At 44.2% G+C, this 23,849-nt stretch overlaps 1 protein-coding gene across 4 annotated transcripts in view; it reads right to left on the reverse strand.

The window, feature by feature from the left end:
* The window catches only part of GEMIN2 (gem nuclear organelle associated protein 2), a 210,191-nt gene that overhangs the window by 61,450 nt on the left and 124,892 nt on the right, over positions 1-23,849 (reverse strand). For 3 of the 4 annotated variants that reach the window (XM_040410957.1, XM_040410955.1, XM_040410956.1), the window contains exons 4-5: positions 9,727-9,786; positions 7,895-8,011 (exon numbers count right to left, since the gene is read on the reverse strand). In XM_040410957.1, coding sequence (XP_040266891.1) covers positions 7,895-8,011; positions 9,727-9,786 — 177 coding nt within the window. The remainder of the gene's footprint in view (positions 1-7,894; positions 8,012-9,726; positions 9,787-23,849) is intronic. The other variant, XM_040410958.1, reaches the window with a different exon arrangement.

A 23,849-nucleotide genomic window follows, 5' to 3' on the forward strand; every position in this document is an offset into this window, starting at 1 on the left:
GTCAGGTATAAGGACAAGAGGGATGTCCTTATGCTGTCCACAATCCACAGTAATGGCACCACCCCCGTCTCTGTGCGAGGTACCGCGGCAACGGTCCTCAAGCCCGATTGTATCGTCGACTACAATCGGTATATGGGAGGAGTTGATCTCTCTGATCAAGTCCTCAAGCCATATAATGCCATGCGCAAAACCCGGGCATGGTACAAAAAAGTTGCGGTCTACTTGGTACAGGTTGCCTAGTACAACTCTTTTGTACTATCCCAGCACAGGGACATTCCTCCAATTCTATGAGGCAGTCCTCAAGGACCTGATCTTTTCAGACCGGGAAAGAGCAGGCCAGAGTACCTCGGGAACTGGAGGCGCCCGGATCGTCCCTGGCCAACATTTTTCAGGTGTGGTCCCCCATACTGGGAAGAAGGGACGAACCCCAAAAAGTTGCAGAGTGTGTCACAAGAGGGGGATACGGAAGGACACCACTACTCAATGTGACACTTGCCCCATCATCCGGGCCTCTGCGTTATCGATTGCTTCAGGGAGTATCACACTTCCATGGAGTACTACATTTTTATAATCCCCAACAGTCCCCTAGAGAACATAAAAAACTGTCTCAGACTTTAGAAACAAACAATTTTTTTTCCCCAAAAAAATTAGTTTTAGTGCAGGCATCCTCAAACTGCGGCCCTCCAGATGTTGTAAAACTATAACTCCCAGCATGCCCAGACAACCTACAGCCATCAGCAGGGCATGGTGGGAATTGTAGTTTTACAACATCTGGAGGGCCGCAGTTTTAGGATGACTGCTTATTGTTTCCAAAGTCTGAGAGCTATACATATTGGGTATCGCTGCGTCCGTAAAAATCTTCTCTATAAAAGTAACATGTAACCCAACCCCCCCGGATAAACAGCGTTAAAAAAATAATGCTGAACATCACAAAAAGTGTAATAGCGAGCAAACAAAATGTCATTTGCACGCCCAATTAGTGCCAATAAAACCGCCATCTCATCCCGCAAAAAATGTGCCCCCACATTAGATAGGCGCCCGACTAAAAAAACTAAAAAATTTAGCTCCCAGGCTATGGATACTAAAAGATTTTTTTTTGGTTCCTAAAATGATAGTGTAAAATCTAAAATGTAGACATATTGGGTAAGTGCCAATAAAACTGGTAAGTGAAAGGTCTGTGCGGCGCATTGCCTATAGCACAGACCTGTCACTTACCAGTAGGAGGAGCTCCCGGCCGGACACAGACATCGCAGCTCTTCAGGTAAGTATAATGCTTCTAATTATTGCTAAGTAACCATGGCAGCCAAGACTGCAATAGCGTCTTGGCTGCCATGGTAACCGATCGGAGCCCCAGCGATTTAAACTGGGACTCCGATCGGTACTCTCCGCTGCCACCAATGATGGGGGGGGGGGGGTGATTTTAATTAGGGGGGGGGGGGGGGGAAGAGGGGAGGCCGCACTGGTTACAATACTTGGAATCCGCACTGGCCACCAATGAATATAGAGGGAGGGGGAGGCTGCACTGGTCATATTTAATACTGGGGATCCGCACTGGCCACAGATGAATATAGAGGGAGGGGGGCCGCACTGGTTACAATTAATACTGGGGAGGGAGGGGGGGGGCCGCACTGGCCACCAATAAGTTAAATACAGGAGGGGGGGGGGGGTCTGCCCCCTGCTGCCTGGCAGCAGGGGGCAGTCATGTACACAGCTCTCAGTATATTCTAACTTGAAGCATCCCCATCACCATGGGAACGCTTCTGTGTTTAGAATATACTGTCGGATCTGAGTTTTCCGAAGTGAAAAATCAGATCTGAAATAAACAGTTATGCAGACGGATCCGTTCTGAACGGATGCAAGCGTTTGCATTATAGGAGCGGATCCGTCTGTGCAGACACCAGACGGATCCGCTCCTAACGCAAGTGTGAAAGTAGCCTTAGATGGAGTCACTTTTTTGGAATTTCTATTCTAGGGGTGCAAGGGGGGGCTACAATGGGACATGGTATAAACAAAACCAGTCCTGCAAAATCTGCCTTCCAAAACCCATATGGTGTTCCCCTCCTATGTCCTCCCGTTTGGCCAAACAGTAGTTTACGACCACATATGGGGTGTTTTTGCAAACTACAGAATCAGGGCAACCCATTTTGAGTTTTGTTTGGCAGTTAACCCTTGTTTTTTTCCCAGGAAAAAATTGATTATATTGGAAAATTTTCCAGAAAATCTAAATTCTTTAAATTTATGTCCATTTGCCATGAAGTCTTGTGGAAGACCTAAAGGGTTAACAAAGTTTGTAAAAACTAGTAGTTTCTAGAATGGGGTCATTTTTGGGTGGTTTGTATTATGTAAGCCTCACAAAGTGACTTCAAACCTGAACTTGTCCATAAAAAGTGGGATTTTGAAGATTTCTTAAAAATTTCAAGATTTGCTTCTAAACTTCTAAGCCTTGTAACATCCCCAAAAAATAAAATATCATTCCCAAAATGCTACAAACATGAAGTAGACATATGGGAAATGTGAAGTCATCACAATTTTTGGGGGTATTACTATGTATTACAGAAGTAGAGAAACAAACTTTGAAATTTGCTAATTTTTCAATGTTTTTGGTAAATATGGTTTTTTTTATGCAAAAAAATTAACTTTTTTGACCCAATTTTAGCAGTGTCATGAAGTACAATAACATCTAGTAAAAGCAGGGCGGCACTACCTTCTTGAATTCGCGGTGCACGTGTCCGTGGAATGGCGTCCAGACAAACGTTTCAAAGAAGAAGACCGGCACTTCGCAGATGTAGATCACAATGTAGATTTATTCAGTCACATATTCAAGTGGCATAGTGACGCGTTTCAGCACAAGTGTGCTTTCATCAGACTGTCTGAAACGCGTCACTATGCCACTTGAATATATGTGACTGAATAAATCTACATTGTGATCTACATCTGCGAAGTGCCGGTCTTCTTCTTTGAAGAAGTACAAAAACAGTGACTAAAAAACAATCTCAGAACTGCCTGGGTAAGTCAAAGCGTTTTAAAGTTATCAGCACTTAAAGTGACACTGGTCAGATTTGCCAAAAATGGCCTGATCCTTAAGGTGAAATAGGGCTGTGTCCTTAAGGGGTTAAGATCTTCCACAGAAGAATGGACTTCATTTTTAACTAAGTCTTGGATACTTTGTAATAAAGATGGCGACTCATCTGCCACTAACTTATCTAGACATGGTTGGCAACATGTTTTGGGGTAAGACGGGTCCAACTTTCGCTTGCAAATTCCACACTTCTTAGCTCTTGTTTTGTGGGAAGCTTTTCTTGGGGCTTCTTTAACCTCCATTTAATAAATCAGCCTAAAACTGACCATAACAGCTCCCCAAAGGGAGATTGTGGGGGTTAACCCCTCTTACCCCCAGGAGTACCATGCTGGATTCAGAAAGCTGCTCCTGTCTGTCAGTGCGCGGTTGTACTTTCCCTTCTTCCTGCATGATGATGCTGCTTCAAGTGGGCAAATGGAGGGGCGTAAGTGCCGCCTGCCGTCGGTCGGTATCTGCTTGCTGCTGCTCCCTCCACGCTGGCTGGCCAGCGTTCCCTTTTTCAAATGGGCCACGCAACGCCCGCCATGTTAAGCTCCTCCCCTTCCGGCCGCTGGAACGCACGCGTCACTTCCGGTGCGACGCGCACGCCCAGATTCGGCCTGCCTCAATGAGATGAGAAGATCCACCTCCCCCCTCACGCCGCAACTTCGCGGCTAGGCAGGGATCACGAGGCAGCTACAGGCATCCCCCCATGGCTCTGAAGAAGAGAAAAACGCCGGACTTCCCAGAGGCTCCTAGTGGAGACTTACGCCGACAGGTACCTCCACTAGGTTTCGATCGTTTTAACCCTAGAGGTCCTGCAGCCCAAAGATAGACCTGGAAAGAAATCCTCCTGTCTCTGGACAGGAAACAGGAAAGAACTGAGTGGTGGAAGGCAATCGACCAATTTAAAGATCTGGGAAGTTCCTGTTACCTGTCCGGAAGGGGGAGGATCTCTCACAGGTGCTGTCATGGGGCGTAATGGAAAAAGAGTTTTAAACAGCAGGTCATTTTCTGATGACACATCCCCTTTAAAATAGAAGTTATGAGAGGATCTATTACTGGTACTGTGAGTGACCCCCAACAACATGGATACATTGCAGTATCAAGTGTAGCTAAGTAGCAAAAATCCTATTTAACCGCCTCCAGACCGCCTAACGCAGGATCGCGTTCCGGAGGCGGCACACAGGCGCACGCGTTCACAGGATCGGAAGGTAAGCGTAAGTGGATCTCCAGCCTGCCAGCGGCGGTCATTCGCTGGCAGGCTGGAAATGTGATTTTTTTTAACCCCTAACAGGTATATTAGACGCTGTTTTGATAACAGCATCTAATATACCTGCTACCTGGACACAGGTAGCTCAGTAATATGTAGCACCAAACACCACTACACTAAACCCCCCCCTGTCACTTATTAACCCCTTATTAACCCCTGATCACCCCATATAGACTCCCTGATCACCCCCCTGTCATTGATCACCCCCCTGTAAGGCTCCATTCAGACATTTTTTTGGCCCAAGTTAGCAGAATTTTTTTTTTTTTTTCTTACAAAGTCTCATATTCCACTAACTTGTGTCAAAAAATAAAATCTCACATGAACTCACCATACCCCTCACGGAATCCAAATGCGTAAAATTTTTTAGACATTTATATTCCAGACTTCTTCTCACGCTTTAGGGCCCCTAGAATGCCAGGGCAGTATAAATACCCCACATGTGACCCCATTTCGGAAAGAAGACACCCCAAGGTATTCCGTGAGGGGCATATTGAGTCCATGAAAGATTGAAATTTTTGTCCCAAGTTAGTGGAAAGGGAGACTTTGTGAGAAAAAAAAATAAAAATCTATTTCCGCTAACTTGTGCCAAAAAAAAAAAAATAATTCTATGAACTCGCCATGCCCCTCATTGAATACCTTGGGGTGTCTTCTTTCCAAAATGGGGTCACATGCATTTTAGGGGCCCTAAAGTGTGAGAAGAAGTCTGGGATCCAAATGTCTAAAAATGCCCTCCTAAAAGGAATGTGGGCCCCTTTGCACATCTAGGCTGCAAAAAAGTGTCACACATTTTACATATACCCATGCTGGGTGAGAAAAATATCTTTGTCAAATGCCAACTTTGTATAAAAAATGGGAAAAGTTGTCTTTTGCCGAGATATTTCTCACCCAGCATGAGTATATGTAAAAAGATTTTGATTTCAAACTACTTCGCACGCATTTGGGCCCCTAAAATGCCAGGGCAGTATAACTACCCCACAAGTGACCCCATTTTGGAAAGAAGAAACCCCAAGGTATTTCGTGATGGGCATAGTGAGTTCATGGAAGTTTTTATTTTTTGTCACAAGTTAGTGGAATATGAGACTTTGTAAGAAAAAAAAAAAATCATCATTTTCCGCTAACTTGTGACAAAAAATAAAAAGTTCTATGAACTCACTATGCCCATCAGCGAATACCTTAGGGTGTCTACTTTCCGAAATGGGGTCATTTGTGGGGTGTTTGTACTGTCTGGGCATTGTAGAACCTCAGGAAACATGACAGGTGCTCAGAAAGTCAGAGCTGCTTCAAAAAGCGGAAATTCACATTTTTGTACCATAGATTGTAAACGCTATAACTTTTACCCAAACCATTTTTTTTTTTACACAAACATTTTTTTTTTTATCAAAGACATGTAGAACAATAAATTTAGAGAAAAATGTATATATGGATGTCGTTTTTTTTGCAAAATTTTACAACTGAAAGTGAAAAATGACATTTTTTTGCAAAAAAATCGTTAAATTTCGATTAATAACAAAAAAAGGAAAAATGTCAGCAGCAATGAAATACCACCAAATGAAAGCTCTATTAGTGAGAAGAAAAGGAGGTAAAATTCATTTGGGTGGTAAGTTGCATGACCGAGCAATAAACGGTGAAAGTAGTGTAGTGCAGAAGTGTAAAAAGTGGCCTGGTCATTAAGGGTGTTTAAGCTATGGGGGCTGAGGTGGTTAAAACCGTTAAGGGTACTTTCACACTAGCGGTTTTGTTTCCCGGCATCGAGGTATGTCCTAGGGGCTAAGTACCGGAAAAAAACTGATCAGTTTTAACCTAATGCATTCTGTAAGGAGAGCATTCCGTTCATTATGCATCAGTTCAGTCCCTCTTACGTTTTTTGGTCGGAGAAAATACCGCAGCATCCTGCAGTTCTCTCTCCGGCCAAAAATCCTGAATACTTCCATTGAAATGCATTAATGCTGGATCCAACCCCAAGTGTTCCAGCAAAACGTATCCGTTCTTTTCGTCCACGCATGCGCAGACAATTAAATCTCTGAAAAAAAATAAAAAATACCGGATCCGTCTTTCCGGTTGTCATTCGGATGCGGTATTTTTTATTTTTTTTCAGGTATTGCAATGTATTTATGAGACGAACCCGCATCCCTAAGGCTACTTTCACACTAGCATTTTTGCGGATCAGTCATGGATCTGCAAAAACGCTTCTGTTACAATAATACAACTGCATGTATCGGTCATGAACGGATCCGCTTGTATTATGTTTTATATAGCCTTTACGGATCCGTCATAAACCCCATTGAAAGTCAATGGGGGACGGATTTGTTTTTTATTGTGTCAGAAAACTGATCTGTCCCCACTGACTTACATTGCGTGTCATGACTGATCCCATCTTGCTCCGCACCACATTGCGGACAGAAAAATGCTGCTTGCAGCGTTATTCTGTACACGATGGGAACACAACCAAGCGGAACGGAACGCATTCTGGTGCACGACGTTTCGTTCAGTTTTATCCCCATTGACAATGAATGGGGACAAAACGGAAGCGTTTTCTTCCGTAATGTATTTGTAAACTTCTAGCAGATAGAATATGGAAATTGCACAACAGAGTAACAAGAATACTAGTTCCAGAATTGCTATTACATGCAGAATGCAAGCAGTTACTGAAACAGACATGTCAGGAGAGGTGAGAGACTGGGCATGTTGAACTTCTCTTTTGACATGTGCAGTTGTAAGGCTCGTATATACATGCATTTCACACATGCTGTAGATAGATAGGGAGGACAGTGCACATACATGGACGTTTGTAGAGAGATGTGGTGAATCACACAGGCTGTGTACAAGCTTAGATACAAAGCAGAGCACTGGCAAACTGTCTAGGGGACAAATGTAAGGAGAAATGACATACTCCTCTCCAGTGTCTATCAGCACAAAGGAGAAGAGATACCTCATGAACTATGCTTGGAGAAACCAACACAGGAAGTTGCCACCCGATCCGGGACATTTAAGCCCCAACCTGGGAATACCCTCCATACCCCCAAGACCACCCTAAGGCACACAATATATATATATATATATATATATATATATATATATTCCATCTACTTTGCACATTTGTACAACTTTCCCCTTCCCATTTGTGGTCAGTCCCACCTACAGGACTGCTGTCCAGCATTATTACTGAGAAGAACACTTTTTCAAATGAAGTTTGAAATAAGGAGCAGGCTGCAAACTTGGGGGCATGGTGTGTCTAAAAAATTAATGATTGGGCATTAAAATTGCAACCTGAAACTTAGCAGTTACCAAGAGTTAATAAAGATTGCACTAATATTTGTTAAAAAAAAAAAATTAAAAAAAATTATTTCATTTCTGAATTCATAGCCTTTAACTAGTAGTTGCAACTGGTTGCTTTTTATAAAGTTAGAGCCTCTATTTAGAATCTAGATTTATTTTCAGACTCGCTAGAAGTGCAGGATTATCAGGGTAAACAATACCTAGTGTAATACATTTCTTATGGCACAGAACATGACACGATGTCAACTTTCAAGTCCGGAGAAACTGAAGCTTTTATGAGATTTTACCTTTATATAATCAATCCCAGTGTTTAGATTTTCAGTGTTGAGTGCGGCTGCCAGATCAGAATATAACCTCTCACCCAAACAGAACTTCTTCCAACTTTCCTCATCCTCTGTGCTTGGCTGCAGATATAAAGATGCATTGCTTTCAATGTACAGTATAAGCCATATTAATATTATACTTGAACTGGAGATCTTTATAGAGAGTTTTAGACTGTATTCAAATATAATAAGCAGATTACCTGCAGTAATATACCACATCACGTCTGGTTCTCTAAGGAGCTACCTAAAGGGGTTTTGTAAAAGTTCACATCTTCATAGCCTACTCTCAAATTAGACCATCAACTTTAATTGGTGGAGCTCCGACTTCCAGCACCTCCGCTTATCAATAGATACCATGCCTCCTAATGTCTGGTGCTGTATCTGCGTAACTGAATAGCAGAGATGCTTGGAGTTAGGCTGTTCTCCTCTGTGTGGTCCTGGTATCTTTAATTAATGGCGGGGGAGAAAAGTGACATTTCTCCCCCTCCGTTTTACATAACCCCCTTTGTGTCACATTTATTTCCCCCCCCCCCCCCCTCCATGTCACATTTTCTCCCCCACTGAGTTCTGGTGTTGGTTGGTGGGGGGGTCCCCATGGCAGTGGTCAGAAGGAAAGGAGCGCCTTTTTTTTTTGGAGGCAGATTTTGCAGGAATGTTTTTTGGGCAGCATTTTGAACCTGGAGCCCTACAGTGGAAACCCTCAAAAGGTGACCCAGTTTTGGAAACTACACCCCTCAAAGAATATATTAAGGGGTATGTATACTGAGCACTTTGACCCCATAAGCGGTTTACGGAATTTGGAAACACATGGCTGTGAAAATTAAGTTTCATTTCGTCCAATAAAATGTTGCTTTAGCCCCAAATTTTTCATTTTCACAAGTAGTAATAGGAGAAAATGGACCCCATAATTTGTTGCCCATTTTCTCCTGAATATGGCAACATCCAATATGTGGTGGTAAACTGCTGTAGGGGCACATGGTAGGACTCCGAAAGGAAGGAGCGCCATATGGCTTTTGCAGAGCAGATTTTGATGGATTGGTGCCATTTTTATTTTTTGAGTGATTGTCTTATGTGGGGGTTCATTTTTTGTGGGATAAGGTGACATTTTGGGGTATCTATGACTTTTTGACACTTTATATTATGCATTTTATAAGGCGAGGTGACAAAAAAAAACAACCTACTATTCTGGCATAGTTTTTATTTAATTTTTACAGCGTTCACCTGAGTATATCATGTGATATTTTTATAGAGCAGGTTGTTACAGACACGGCAATATGTCATTTTGAATAGAATAAAATCTTGTTTTTGTGTTGCTATAGTCTGAGAGCCATTTTATTTTTATTTTTTGAGCAATGGTCTTTGAAAGGGTCTCATGTTTTGCGGGATGAGATGACTGTTTGATTGGTACCATTTGGGGGTATATACACCCTTTTTGATCTCTTGGTATTACACTTTTGGTGAGGCAAGGTGACCAGAAAATGGCTAACGGCGTTCACCTAATGGGGTAGATCATGTGATATTTTTATAGAGCTGGGCGATACCCAATAAGGTCTACTTTTCTTTTTTTCCTGGGATTTAAGGCACAGTCTGCAGTGCCGTACAGCTACAGTGTTGCTGGTATCCTACGGGTTAAATGGCAGAGGTTTAATCAATGCAGAACGTGTAAATAATCAGCAACAAATATACTGCTCCCAAGCTGCCATTATCGTAGGTGCTGGCTGGCTGGCCCTCTATTATAGAAGGTATGTTTCTATCACCAATTATTAACGTTTTAATTCAAACTGGAATACACTCACCATCATTACATTACTGTCAAGGGGTTGCGTTTTCCAATGGCTTCTGTGCTTGTTGAGACTCTTAAAATAAATATATGCATGAAAAAACTTTTACACAAGTTAAAACCAAAATATGCAATTTGAGCAAGGAAAACTTCAACATCTACTTCATGTAGTACATTAATTTTGCTGTTAAGTCTTCATAAAACGAAAACAAGACTTTTGTGAACTCACCTGTAAAGTCTCTCTCTCGCTTAGTTCATTGGGGGACACAGGACCGTGGGGTAATGTGGTATAGCTGCTGTTGCCACTAGGAGGCGACACTAGGCTAAAAAGTGTTATGCCCTCTCCTGGCTAGAAGGGGTATAGCAGGTAGAGGAGGAGCTATCAGTTTGTGCCCAAGCAGTAGGAGAAAGATATATAAAAGCAACCAGAAAACCAGCAATGTCCAAAGGGCCGAACCGAACTGAGGACACCACCGGCCAACAAACCGTTAACACCTGCGGCCATAATGGAAAATAATGGGTGGGTGCTGTGTCCCCCAATGAAATAAGCGAGAAAAGATTGAGTTCACAAAAATCTTGTTTTCTTGCTCGTATCATAGGGGGGATACAGGACTGTGGGACGTTTCAAAAGCAGTCCACAGGGCGGGGGGGGGGGGGGAAACACACCCCCATGAAACTGCCTCGCGGAAGTTCAAGACACTGCTGTCTGCAATACTTTGCGACCCAGCGCAGCATCCGCCTATGCAAAAGTATGCACCTGGTGAAAGTGTGCAAGGATGACCATTTCGCTGCCTTGCACAGCTGAGAAGCTGAAGCTTGGTGGAAGTGAGCCCAAGATGCGCCCACCGCCCTGGTCAAGTGGGCCATGACACCGAGGGGCGGTGCCTTGCCCCGGGAGCGGTATGCCTCGGCAATTGCCAAACGGATTCACCTGGCAATTGTCAACTTGGAGGCTGGCAAATCTTGGCGAGGACCTTGCGAAATAATGAACAGAGACTCCGTACAGCGGAATGTTTGAGATAGTTAAGTAGATCCTTAGAGCCCACTCCCTAGGATGTGAAGGAGAAGGGCAGAAAGACAGAAGAACGATGTCTTCGTTGACATGAAAGACAGACTACCTTCGGCTGAAAAGAAGGTATGGAACGGAGTACTGCCTTGTCTTGGTGCAGAATAAGGAAGGGCTCCTTACAGGACAGCGCTGTCAACTCAGAGACCACCTGATGGAAGTGATGGCTACCAGGAAGGCCACCTTCCAGGAGAGAATACGGAGAGGAACTGGGTCTAAAGGCTCAAATGGAGCCGAATGGAGGGAACCCAGCACCAGGTTCAAGTCCCAAGAAGGCAAGGGGGAACGATAAGGAGGGACGGTGTGGGCCACCCCTTGCAGGATGGTCTTAACTGGAGCCTGTAGAACCAGAGGGCGCTGGAAAAAAATTGAAAGCGCTGCTACCTGCCCCTTCAAGGAACTCAGGGCAAGACCCAAATCCAGCCCTGATTGCAGAAAGGAAAGGAGGACGGGGAGAGAGAAGATTAGCGGGGGGAGGCTACGCTCCTCACAAATGCAAACTTTCAGGTGCTGTAATAAATCCTGGACACATACACTAGTGAGAACCCGTCCCATGGAGCCACCAGTGAGTCTACCGAATGTGCTCTTTGATCCCTTGTTCGAGAAAAAAACGGGGAGCTTGTGATTGAGTCCGGAAGCCATCAGGTTCACCTCTGGTTGAACCCACCGAAGACAGATCGCTTGAAACACCTCCGGGTGTAGAGACCATTCCCCTGGGTCCACTGTCGTCAGACTGAGGAAATCCGCTGTCCAGGTTTTCCACTCCTGGAATGTGGACCACCGAAAGAGCTGGCACATGCTTCTCCGCCCACCGCAGCATCTTGGCTGACACTGCCATCGCTGCTCGACTGCTAGTTCCTCCCTGATAGTCGATATAGGCCACAGCCGTGGCGTTGTCGGACTGTACCCTGATCGGCCGGCCCTGGAGGAGAGGGGTCCAATATAGAAGGGACAGGTGAATGGCCCAAAGCTCCAGTATGTTGGTGGGTAGCTTGGACTCAGACCGAGACCATACACCTTGGACGGTCCTGGGCGGGAAGACTCAGCCCAACCTTGGAGACTGGCGTCGGTGGTGATGACTGTCCATGAGATCGGGAGAAAGGATTTCCCCGACTTCAGGGTTGGGGTCAAAAGCCACCACCCGAGTGCCGACCGCACCTTTGTCGTACCCCCAAAGTGACGGCCCAGGAAATCCGGCGACTCTTCCCAAAACTACAAGATTGTCCACTGAAGTGTACAGGTGTGAAATTGAGCAAACGGAATTGCTTCGAAAGAAGCGACCATTGCACCAAGACTTTCATGCAGAACCGAATGGAAGGGTCCCTGCGTTGAAGGAGAAGACAGATTGACCGACGAAGGGGCAGCCGCTTGTCCAGAGGGAGGTGCACCACCGCAGTGTCGAGGATCATTCCTAAAACAGTGATCCGTCTGGCGGGACGCAGTAAAGAGTTTTGAAAGTTCACCAACCACCCGAACCGCGCCATGGTATCCAGAGTGATACGCAGGCTGTCGTTGTTCTGTCCAAAGGTCGCCGTCCAGATAGGGGATCAGGGTGATGCCCCTGGTTCAAATAAGCGCCATGAGAGGAGCGAGTACCTTTGTAAAAACTTGCGGCACCATCGCCAGGCCAAAAGGAAGGGCGATGAACTGATAGTGGTGATGCCCCACTGCAAAGTGGAGGAACCGCTGAAGTGCTGAGGCAAGTGGGGCGTGTGAGTAGGCGTCCCGAATGTCTATAGGCGAGAGAAATTCGCCTCGGTCCAGTGAAGCAATCACGGAGCACTCCATTCTGAAGTGCTGTACCCGGAGGAACCGATTCAGCAACTTGAGGTCCAGAACCAAGCGAACTGACCCTTCTTTTTTGGGGACGACAAACAGATTGGAATAGAACCCAGTGAATTGCTCCACCAGAAGAACCGTGGAAATCACACGAGGAAAGACTGGATCGCATGGAAAAAGGCTGCCGTCCGACCCGGATCCCTGGGCGGTTGGGAGGAGACAAAACGGTGCAAAGGGGACACAAACCTGATCTTGTAACCCGAGGTTACGATTTCGAGCGCCCACACGTCTGAGATGTGGGCCCGCCAAACTTACTGAAAAAGGAGTAGGTGACCCCCCCACCTGAGAGGGTGGGGGCGCATCTTCATGCGGAGAACTGCTTGCCAGACAAAAGGATGGGCAGGCTGTGTTCGCAGACACCAGGCAGGTTGAGGCCTGAAGAATGGCTTTTCCGCTAGTCCTGTGTGGAGGATCTGGGGGGAGCTGCTGCTGCGTGATGAGTGCCGGTGAAGCGACGAAAGGACTGCGCCCGGGCATTTGTCCGCTTAGCGTGAAACGTGCGTCTGGATTTGCCCTGTGGAAGGTGGGTACTCTTACCGCCCGTAGCATCTGAGATAATTTCATCTAACCGGGCCCCAAACAACCGGGAGCCGGCAAACGGAAGACTGGTAAGGGAACGCTTTGACGAGGCGTCCGCTGCCCAAACTTTCAGCCAGAGCTCGCGTCTCAAGGTAACCGCGAGAGCTGATGAGCGGGCGACAAGAGAGCCTGCGTCTAAGGACGCTTCACAGAGGTACTTCCCCTCCTGTGAGATCTGCAGAGCCAAGGACTGGAGCTCAGAGAATGGAATAGCTGCCTTAAAATCCTGGTTTAACCAGAGTGGCCACTCAGAGACCGCCTTAGCCACCCAAGCAGAGGCGAAAATGGGTCGGAGCGCTGCGCCACTAGCCGCGAAGATGGACTTCGTCCAAGATTCCATGCAGCGATCCACCGGATCCTGAAGGGCTGGAGCCATCAGCCACCGGAATGGCGGTGTGTGTTTGGCCAGGCGTGCTACTGGAGCATCCACCTTAGGGGGGTGAAGACCATTTAGCCACTCAGTCTGCCGGAAAGGGATAAAGCAGATCAAGCCGCTTGGACCTGCTAAAGAGACAACCCCGATGATCCCACGCTTTAGCCATGACAACTGAAAGGTCATTATGCAAGGGGAAGGCTTTAGGAGTTTGCCTAGTACGAAGAAAGGACACTCCCTGGTGACTAGTGGAGGGGGAGTCATCCTGCACCTGAAAGGTCACAGATAGCCGAAACTAAGATGTCCACCATGGAAGCAACCTTGGAAGATTGTTCCAGATCCATATCAGAGTCTGAATCACCAATCTCCCCATCTGACAAAACTTCCTCTGGTAGGGAGGACGTGTCCGAGCACAACATGGGGGGTATGAAGGGTGCAGATAGGTCTGCCTCTTACAACACTAAGCTTAAAACTTATATGCTCTCTCCTGGCTGGAGGGGGTATAGCCGGCAGACGAGGAGCTAACACTTTTTAGCCTAGTGTCACCTCCTAGTGGCAGCAGCAGCTATACCCCAGGGTCCTGTGTCCCCCAATGATACGAGCGAGAAATAAAATTTGACACAGAGACCAGTTTACTACTGGCATAAATGAAATCTGCTGGAGCTGATGGCCCCACCCACACCACATCCTTTTTAGAAAGTGGTAGAAGTGACATAAAAACGCCAAATTTTTTACTTTTATGCCAGATTTCTGGTAATGAGACTTGATAAATAACCACCATAGTGTGCTACACTGGATTTCTTTTTTAGTCCCACTAGTGGACTCCCTTGATGGCATGCATAATGCTTAGGAATAATTAGTATTTTGAAGCAAAAAGCTAGCCATATATTTGGGACAATGATCAGCTGCAGTTGTCCATGGGATCAATCGTATGTATGATCACACTCTGAACATGCCATACTAAACGGACTCCCTGTTTAAGCATAATGGCAAATGATTGGCTGAATTCAGCTACGGGATCGGATCGTTTGTTCAGGAATGGCAGCAGTCAGTGGGGAGTACATCTGCATGCACAGCGAATCAAAGGCTTTTGGAGAAAGGCCTGGTGTCAAGAAGGGCAGCAAAAAAGTCACATCTCGCCAAGAATAACATTAAAGACAAACTGACATGCTGCAGGAAGTATGGTACAGGGATTGGACTGCAGAAGAGTAAAGTTATTTTTTCTGTTTAAACCATGTGGGACATCTGGAAAAATTATTGTCTGTAGAAGAATAGACCATGAGCCTTGTGTAATGCCAACAGTAAAGCATCCCAAAATCATTCATGTGTGGGGTTGCTACTTATCCAAGGGGGTGGGCTCACTCCCAATTTTGCCTAAGAACACTTCATGAATAAAGAAGGTTATCAAAGCATTCTTCAAGAGCAACTTCTCCCAACTATCCAGGTGGCATTTAATTATGAATTTCCAGCATGATGGAGCATAATGTCACAAGGCAAGAGTGATAACTAAATAGCTTTGTGAAAAAAAAAACATTAAAATGTTGGACTCATGGCTCAGATCTCAATCCTATTTAGAATATGTGGTCAATCCTCAAAAAGCAGATGCAAAGACAAAAACACAAATTGTAATAAACACATAGGACTAATTAGGCAAAAATGGGTTGCATCAGTCAGAATTTGGCCCAGAAAACCGATATCCAGCATGCAAGGCTAAATGACTGAAAAACTAGGGTCAACATTGTAAATATTAAGTCTTTCCATAAAACTGATTTATTTGCCAATAAAAGTTAAAGGAGTTATCCAACCCCTATAATGCCCCCCCCCACCCAATGCCTGGGCCACTCATATAGATTATACTTAAGGGGGTTGTCTGGGTTCAGAGCTGAACCCGAAAAATACCTCTATTTTCACCCAGGCAGCCTCCCATGCTCCGATGCTCTCCTTTGCCCTGAGCCAAATAGCGCATTTTTTGGAGTTCCGGTGACGTACCAGGCTTTCCATGAAGCTGCCAGGAAGCCCGGTGACCTCACCGGCACTGATGGGCGGGCTTTAGCGCTGCCCTAGCCAGTAAAACGGCTAGGGCAGCAGTAATGTTCGCCCATCAGAGCCGTTGACCTCACCGAACACACTGCCGGGCGGAAGCTTCTGCCCGGCAGTGTGTTATGATAGACAAAAGAGCCAGTTCCCTGCGCAATCTAGCGCAGGGCAAGGGAGTGCATCGGAGCATGAGATGCTCTGATGCTAGCCTCAGAGGTGCTGCCTGGGTGAAAATAAGGGCATGTCCGGGTTCAGCTCTGAACCCGGACAACCCCTTTAACTTGTGAAATGCTTATAACTGCAATTCAGTATACCACAGAAACTACTGACAAAAAGGATGTAAAAACACAGAAGCAGCAAACTTTGTGAAAAACTAAAACTTTTAGGTTAACAAAAGTCAGATGTCAAAGAGTAAAATAATTAAATTAATTAAATACCTTTAATAATAATTTCTATTAACCCTTTAACCATGTACAGCGCAGGAGAAATGGGCAAAAGTTTAAATCACCACCCTTTCGATATTATTATTATTATTAAATTATAAACATCATGGGCATCACCGCGACAGAAAACGCCCGAACTATTAAAATATAAAAATAATTTTCCAATACAGCGAGCAGCGTAACTGAAACAAGGGTCAAAATGGCCAATTAGCCATTTTTTTTCATTGCTTCTCTTACCCAAAAAAAAGTAATAAAATGTGTTCAAAAAGTCACACAAACACACTCCAAAATGGAATCAATAAAAACTACAGATTGTCCCACACATCACAATAGATATAACTATAAAATAAGTTCTAAGTTATGGGGGTCAGAATATGGTGATGTTAAAAAAAAAAAAGTTGAAAAATTTATTTTTACACTATTTACACACAAAAAAAAATATATATATATACATTTGGGGTAAAGTTGTAATCGTACTGACCCAGAGAATGAAGGGCATGGGTCGTTTTTGCCGCAAACTGAAAGCTGTGGGAACAAAACCTGTAAAACGGTGGATGAATTGCGTCCCCCCCCCCCCCCAATTCCACCCCCTTTGGACTTTTTTTTTACCGCTTCTCATTACATTGTATGTCTTAATAAATGGTGGCATTAGAAAGTACAACTTGTCTTGCAGAAAATAAGCCCTCATACAGCTATGTGAACGGAAATATATTAAAAGTTATGGCTCAATGAAGATAGGATACCAGGAGTTTTTTTTTGTTTTTATTTTCTTTCCTAAGGGTTAAACTTGTGGCTCCCAACATGTAATCAAATCAAATATCAGGCTGGGAGAGGACAATAGGGTCAGCCCTGTGATTAAATTTGGAGAAATTATAACATATGTAACGTGGGAGAACGTCCTTCATCCATGTGCTACCAACCATACTTATTCACATCCTCCATTGAATGAATCATATAGAAACATACAGAAACATACTAACAGTTTACAAGGCTGAACAAAAAACACCTCTATCCATCTAGTTCAGCCTGTTATCCTGCAAGTATAAGGCTAGGTCTACACGACGACATTTGTCAGGCGACATTTTGTCGCACGACAATTTTTATAATGGTAGTCTATGGTGTCTCACTGCAACATGCGACAAGCTGCGACTGTCGCAATAAATCCATTCGAGATAGATATTTCTACAACTGTTGCGTCGCAGTATGTTGCATGTTGCAGTGAGACACCATAGACTACCATTATAAAAAAATTTGCGCGACATTGGTGCAACAAAATGTTGCGCGACAAATGTTGCAGTGTAGTTGCGCCCTGTCGCGTGTCGTCGTGTAGACAAAGCCTAAGGCTACTTTCACACCTGCGTTAGGTGCGGATCCGTCTGGTATCTGGACAGACGGATCCACAACTATAATGCAAACGATTGTATCCGTTCAGAACAAAGTCAAAACGGATCAGTCCTTACATTGAAAGTCAACGGGGACAGATCAGATCAGTTTTCAATTGCACCATATTGTGTCAGTGAAAACGGATCCGCCCCCATTGACTTACATTGTAAGTCAGGACGATCCGTTTGGCTCCGCATCGCCAGAGCAGAATGGAGGAGGAACGAAGCCAAACTGATGCATTCTGAACGGATCCTTATCCATTCAGAATGCATTGGGGCTGAACAGATCCGTTTTGAACAGTTTGTGAGATCCCTGAAACGGATCTCACAAACGGAATTCAAAATGCCAGTGTGAAAGTAGACTAAAGCATGTATATATGACATGACATCATTCAAACTTCGCAGCTTCACCGTCTGCAAGGTAAAAGTCCATTGTGCCTCTTTCTGCAGGTTCCTTGGAACTGAATACATGCCACATTTTCTTGGTGCCGTGTCCATACATGCTGCAAGACCGGAGTATCTTATTTTTTCTTTATATCTGCTAGATGTTCACCTATTCTTCTCCTAAACTCCCGCTTGGTTTTCTGTACAGTGGTAAATATGATACAATTCTCTTGTCATAAGGTGGCAGGGGTGATGCCCATATACCACTATGGTCACACATCCTGATATTTTGGGGTAGGTTTGTTTTTTGAACCTCAAATGATCTGGGGTATATTAGTGTGACATCGCTATAATAAAAGGTGGATTTGATTTGATTCTTGTTTCATCACTGGCTTGCATTCTGAAGTTATATAGAAACATAGAATGTGTCGGCAGATAAGAACCATTTGGCCCATCTAGTCTGCCCAATATACTGAATACTATGAATAGCCCTTGGCCCTATCTTATATGAAGGATGGCCTTATGCCTATCCCCTGCATGCTTAAACTCCTTCACTGCATTTGCATCTACCACTTCTGCAGGAAGGCTATTCCATGCATCCACTACTCTCTCAGTAAAGTAATACTTCCCGATATTAGTTTTAAATGAGAGGGGCAAAGGTTTAAAAGTATGTCCTCTTCTTTTAAATATTCTCTCTTTTACCTTGTCGATTCCCTTTATGTATTTAAAGGTTTCCATCATGTCCCCTCTGTCTCGTCTTTCTTCCAAGCTATACAAGTTAAGGTCCTTTAAATCTTTCCTGGTAAGTTTTATCCTGCAATCCATGTACTAGTTTAGAAGCTCTTCTCTGAATTCTCTCCAAAGTATCAATATCCTTCTGGAGATATGGTCTCAAGCACTGAGCACAATACTCCAAATGAGGTCTCACTAGTGATCTGTAGGGCGGCATGAGCACCTCCCTCTTTCTACTGGTAATGCCTCTCCTTATACACCCAAGCATTCTGCTAGCATTTCCTGCTGATCTATGACATTGTCTGCCTACCTTTAAGTCTTCTGAAATAAATGACCCCTAAATCCCTTTCCTCAGATACTGAGGTTAGGACTGTATCACTGATTTTATATTCTGCTCTTGGGTTTATTACAACCCAGGTGCATGATCTTGCACGTATCAATATTAAATTTTAGTTGCCAGATTTTTGACCATTCCTTTAGTTTTCCTAAAGCCTTTTCCATTTGGTGTATCCCTCCAGGAACATCAACCCTGTTACAAATCTTTGTGTCATCAGCAAAAAGACACACCTTACCATCGAGGCCTTCTGCAATTTCGCTGATAAAGATATTAAACAATATGGGCCCCAGAACAGATCCCTGAGGTACCCCACTGGTAACAAGACCATGGTCTGAATATACTCCATTGACTACAACCCTCTGTTGTCTGTCACGCAGCCACTGCCTAATCCATTCAACATGGGGAGTCCACGCACAAAGACTGCAATTTATTGATAAGCCTTCTATGTGGGACAGTATCAAAAGCCTTACTAAGGTCCAGATAAGCAATGTCTACTACACCTCCGCCATCTATTATTTTAGTCACCCAATCAAAAAAAAAAAATCAATAAGATTAGTTTGACATGATCTCCCTGAAGTAAACCCATGATGTTTTTCATCTTTCAATCTATGGGATTTTAGATGTTCCACAATCCTCTCCTTAAGTATGGTTTCCATTAATTTCCCCACTATTGATGTCAGGCTTACTGGCCTATAGTTGCCCGCTTCCTCCCTACTACCTTTCTTGTGAATGGGCACAACATTTGCTAATTTCCAATCTTCTGGGACGACTCCTGTTACCAGCGATCGGTTAAATAAATCTGTTAATGGTTTTGCTAGTTCACCGCTGAGCTCTTAATAGCTTTGGGTGTATCCCATCAGGCCCCTGTGACTTATTTGTATTAATTTTAGACAGCTGACTTAGAACCTCTTCCTCTGTAAAGACACATGCATCAAAAGATTCATTAGTCTTCCTTCCTGAGGTCCTTTTCCTTCATTTTCCTTTGTAAAAACTGAACAGAAGTATTCATTGAGGCAGTCAGCTAGTTCTTTATCTTCTTCCATATACCTTCCTTTTGTTTTTAATTTGGCAATTCATTGTTTTAGTTTCCTTTTTTCATTTATGTATCTGAAGAATGTCTTATCGCCTTTTTTCACTGACTGAGCTAATTTCTCTTCTGCCTGTACTTTAGAAGCTCTTATAAACTTGTTTGGCCTCTCTGCCTAATCTTATAAATTTGCCTGTAATCCTTGTTTTTTGTTTTTTTTCATAATTACTAAATGCCATCTTATTGTTTTTAATGATTTTGGCAACTTCTGCTGAGTACCACAGTGGTCTCTTCCTTTTTTTTGCTTTTACTGACAAGCCTAATGCAATTTTCTGTTGCCTTAAATAGTGCCACTTTTAAGTAGTCCCATTTCTCCTGGACTCCACTGAAACTGTTCCAATCTGATAGGGACTCTTATACCACTAATCTAATTTTAGAAAAGTCAGTTTTTCTAAACTCTAGAAACTTTATTTTTTGTGTGGTGTGACTCAGTCACTGTACTTCTAGTAAACCACACTGACTCGTGATCACTAGATGCCAAGCTTTCTGCTACAGTAATATCAGATGCCAAATTCCCATTTGTGAATACCAAATCTAAAATGGCCTCCTACCGGGGTGGCTCCTCAACTACTTGCTGTAGTGGTAATCCCAGTAGGGAATTTAGAATATCTGTACTCCTGGCAGAACTAGCTATTTTGGTTATTCAGTTTACATCAGGAAGATTAAAGTCTCACATAATAACTAAAATGACATTGAAGGGGGAAGTTATTTCCTCAACTAGTAGATCTCTAAATGTTTGACTTGGCTAGGTGGTCTATATATCACACCTACACAAGTTACCTTATGATTATCAAGCTGCAAGGTGACCCAAACTGACTCTAAATTGGTCTCGCTAACTCTCCGTCTTTCCTGTATAGAGAGAACCCTGGTATTGTTATATCCTAGTCAATACTCCCATTGAATCACGTCTCAGTAAAAGCCACTAAATCTATATTCTCAGATGCCATTATAGCCTCAAGTTCATTGATCTTAGTCCCTAAACTGCGAGCATTTGTAGACAAGGATCTGATCTTGCCATTTTTTAACCTTTGTGCTACTGGCATCTTCTGGCATTGTTCCGGGGGGCAGTCGGACTGCTGGATTATCACTCTTTTGCCCCCCTTTCCTAGTTTAAATGGTCCTTAGCAAATACTTGCAACCGTTCACCGAGGACATTCGTTCCCTTGAGAGAAAGATGCAAACCATCTTTCTTGTACAGTTCTTTTCCATTCCAACGAGAGCTAACATGAGACACAAAGCCAAACCCTTGGTTCAGACACCATTCACCAAGCCATACATTTAATTCCTTAATGTGCATCTTCCTGTCATGCTGAAGGTTATGCACAGGCAAAACTGCAGAGAATGAAACAGTTGATGCAACCTCCCGTATATCATTTCCAAGTGTGTGAAAAGCTTCCTTCACCTTTGAAACCTCATTGCAAGCCAGATCATTTGTCCCAAGATGGACAATAACACCCATCTCCCTTTCCTGCTTTGCTTGCCTAACAATATTAAGGATCCGTCATCTATCCCTGCTAGCGGTAGCACCAGGGAGACGTCTCACACCATTTTCCTCAAACTTCACACCTCTAATAATGGAATCACCCACCAACAGCTGCTTACCATCAGTCCTCACCTTCTCCTTTTTGTCTTTGGCTGCAGTCTTGCATACTTTAGGTATGGGAGATGATAGTTTCTCACCCACTGTGCTCGAGCCATCCTCTATGATGCTCTTACACTCTGAAAGTGCTGCAAATGAATTATGGAGAACCACAGACTGTGGGACATGTCTATCAACAACTCAGTCTACCAGAACCTGCAGTAACCCATCTTCCATTTCTAGGGGGCCTCTGTGGCAGTGGCAATGCAACGTTCTCAGCCAGAGTTTGTTTAACGGTTAATTTACAAATCTCAGATTTCAAAAATGCGATTTCCTGCTGCATTATGGAGAGCTGTCTACAGATCAGACAGCATCCAAACCTCTGAAGAGTGGAACCTGAAATAAAAGCACAACAATTCCTGCACATAACCAGGTCTGCTATTTTAAAGAGGCGAAAGATTAGAAACAAACAAATCTTACTTGTTTAGATTGTATCCACCTCCAGATTACCCCCTGAGTATCTCCAATGCACTTATAAAAATCAGCACTTGGAAAAAGAAGCAAGCTATAATTAGGCAAGCTAATACTACGTGGCTATATATACACACACACTCCCACAAAAGCTCCTCCCCCAACAACTGTTTAATTGTAATACATATAGAATTGGGTTCTCTCTCTTATCTAATATATAAAGCTGAGCATATGTGTGTATGTCTACTAAAGGAATCTGCAAAGTTACATTTACAATCACGAAATTTGGTACACAGGTACGAGGTGTTCGGGAAGGTTTTAGACCGCCTCTCTAGCACATACCGTTCCAGAGATATTCCCAAAAAATGCTTTAGTCAATAGAAGCCTGGTCACATGACCATTATCAGCCAATTGAATCTCGCAGGCCCTTAGTGTCATGCCCTGCTCTGACTATGTGCGGAGGTCGGCCAGATTAGCAGCAAGTGTTTAGTTTTTTATTTTGTTTTGGAGTCGTGCTAGATCCGCCTCCCTTCAGGTGCACTGGGTGGGGTCATTGGTTTAAATTAAACTCAATCCCAGTGTTCCGTGCGGGTTATAGAATCAGTCTGGCCTTGGAAGCAAGGAGAGAAGGATTGTCTGTTCCGGCTCAGATAAGATAAGTTTGGTTTCTGTTTTTTGTGGTTTGCTGTCTAGGCTGTTTGTGTGACATCTGTCCCCTCCAGGTTCTGAGGGAGCAGGCTGCCCCTATTCCCCTTTCACCATCTCAAGGATTCTAGGGTATTTGCAGCCCAGGCATGAGGACACATTATTTCCACCTTTAGGGTCTGAATGTGGGCTTAGCAGTATAGGGAGAGCTGTTAGGGATTTGATAGGAGGTGACCTTATCCCCAGGTTCTCGCCTAGAAACTTGTTGGTTGGTTTATCTGTGTATCTGAGATCCTGTCCGCCGTGACATTATAACACGCCAATACTTTGACTGTCATTGCTCAGCGGTTTTGTGATTGGGTCAATTGATGCGCTAGTTGACCGCATGCAGGGATTATCCCTAGAGGTTGCGGATCTGCGTAATTCAGTCACACGGTGTCAGAATGCTCTGGCATCAGGTGCAGGTCAAATTTGTGGGGAGCCTAAAGTCGCTCTTCCTGATAGATTTGCAGGGGGTACGGATGACTTTGTCCGTTTTAGAGAGTCATGCAAATTGTATTTTCTGCTGCGTCCATCGTCATCAGGTGATGAAAGTCAGAGGATTGGTATAATCATTTCTCTGCTTAAAAGGGGACGCGCAATCCTGGGCCTTTTCTCTGCCGCCCAGCCGTCCTGTCGGTGGAAGAATTTTTTAAGGCCCTGGGATTAATCTACGATGACCCAGATCGGGTCTCGATGGCGGAATCGAAATTACGTAATTTATTACAGGGTGAACATTCTGCAGGAGGCTTACTGTGTTGAGTTTAGGAGATGGGCTACCGAGTCAAAGTGGAATGACCCCGCGTTACGTAGTCAGTTTTGTCAGGGGTTATCTGAGAGATTGAAAGATGCCCTTGATTCTTTGGAGAATGCAATGTCTTTGGCAGTACGGTTAGATAGACGTATTAGAGAGAGGTGTAAGGCTCCCTCCGCGCAAGGGATCCCTTCTGTGAGTGGTTTCGTCTCTACTGCTTCCCTGGGTGATGTTACAGGTAACTCTGGGGTAGGGGAGGAACCCATGCAGCTGGGTCAGGTTTCTTTCCGTTCTGGTAGTAGAGACTTTAGGAAATTGCATAAACTAGGTTACTACTGTGGGAAAAGTGGTCATTTTGTTTTTGCTTGTCCTTTTGTTAAACCGAATGTTGA

This window comes from Bufo bufo, chromosome 11 (assembly GCF_905171765.1).
Source record: "Bufo bufo chromosome 11, aBufBuf1.1, whole genome shotgun sequence".
Taxonomy (NCBI): Eukaryota; Metazoa; Chordata; class Amphibia; order Anura; family Bufonidae; genus Bufo; species Bufo bufo.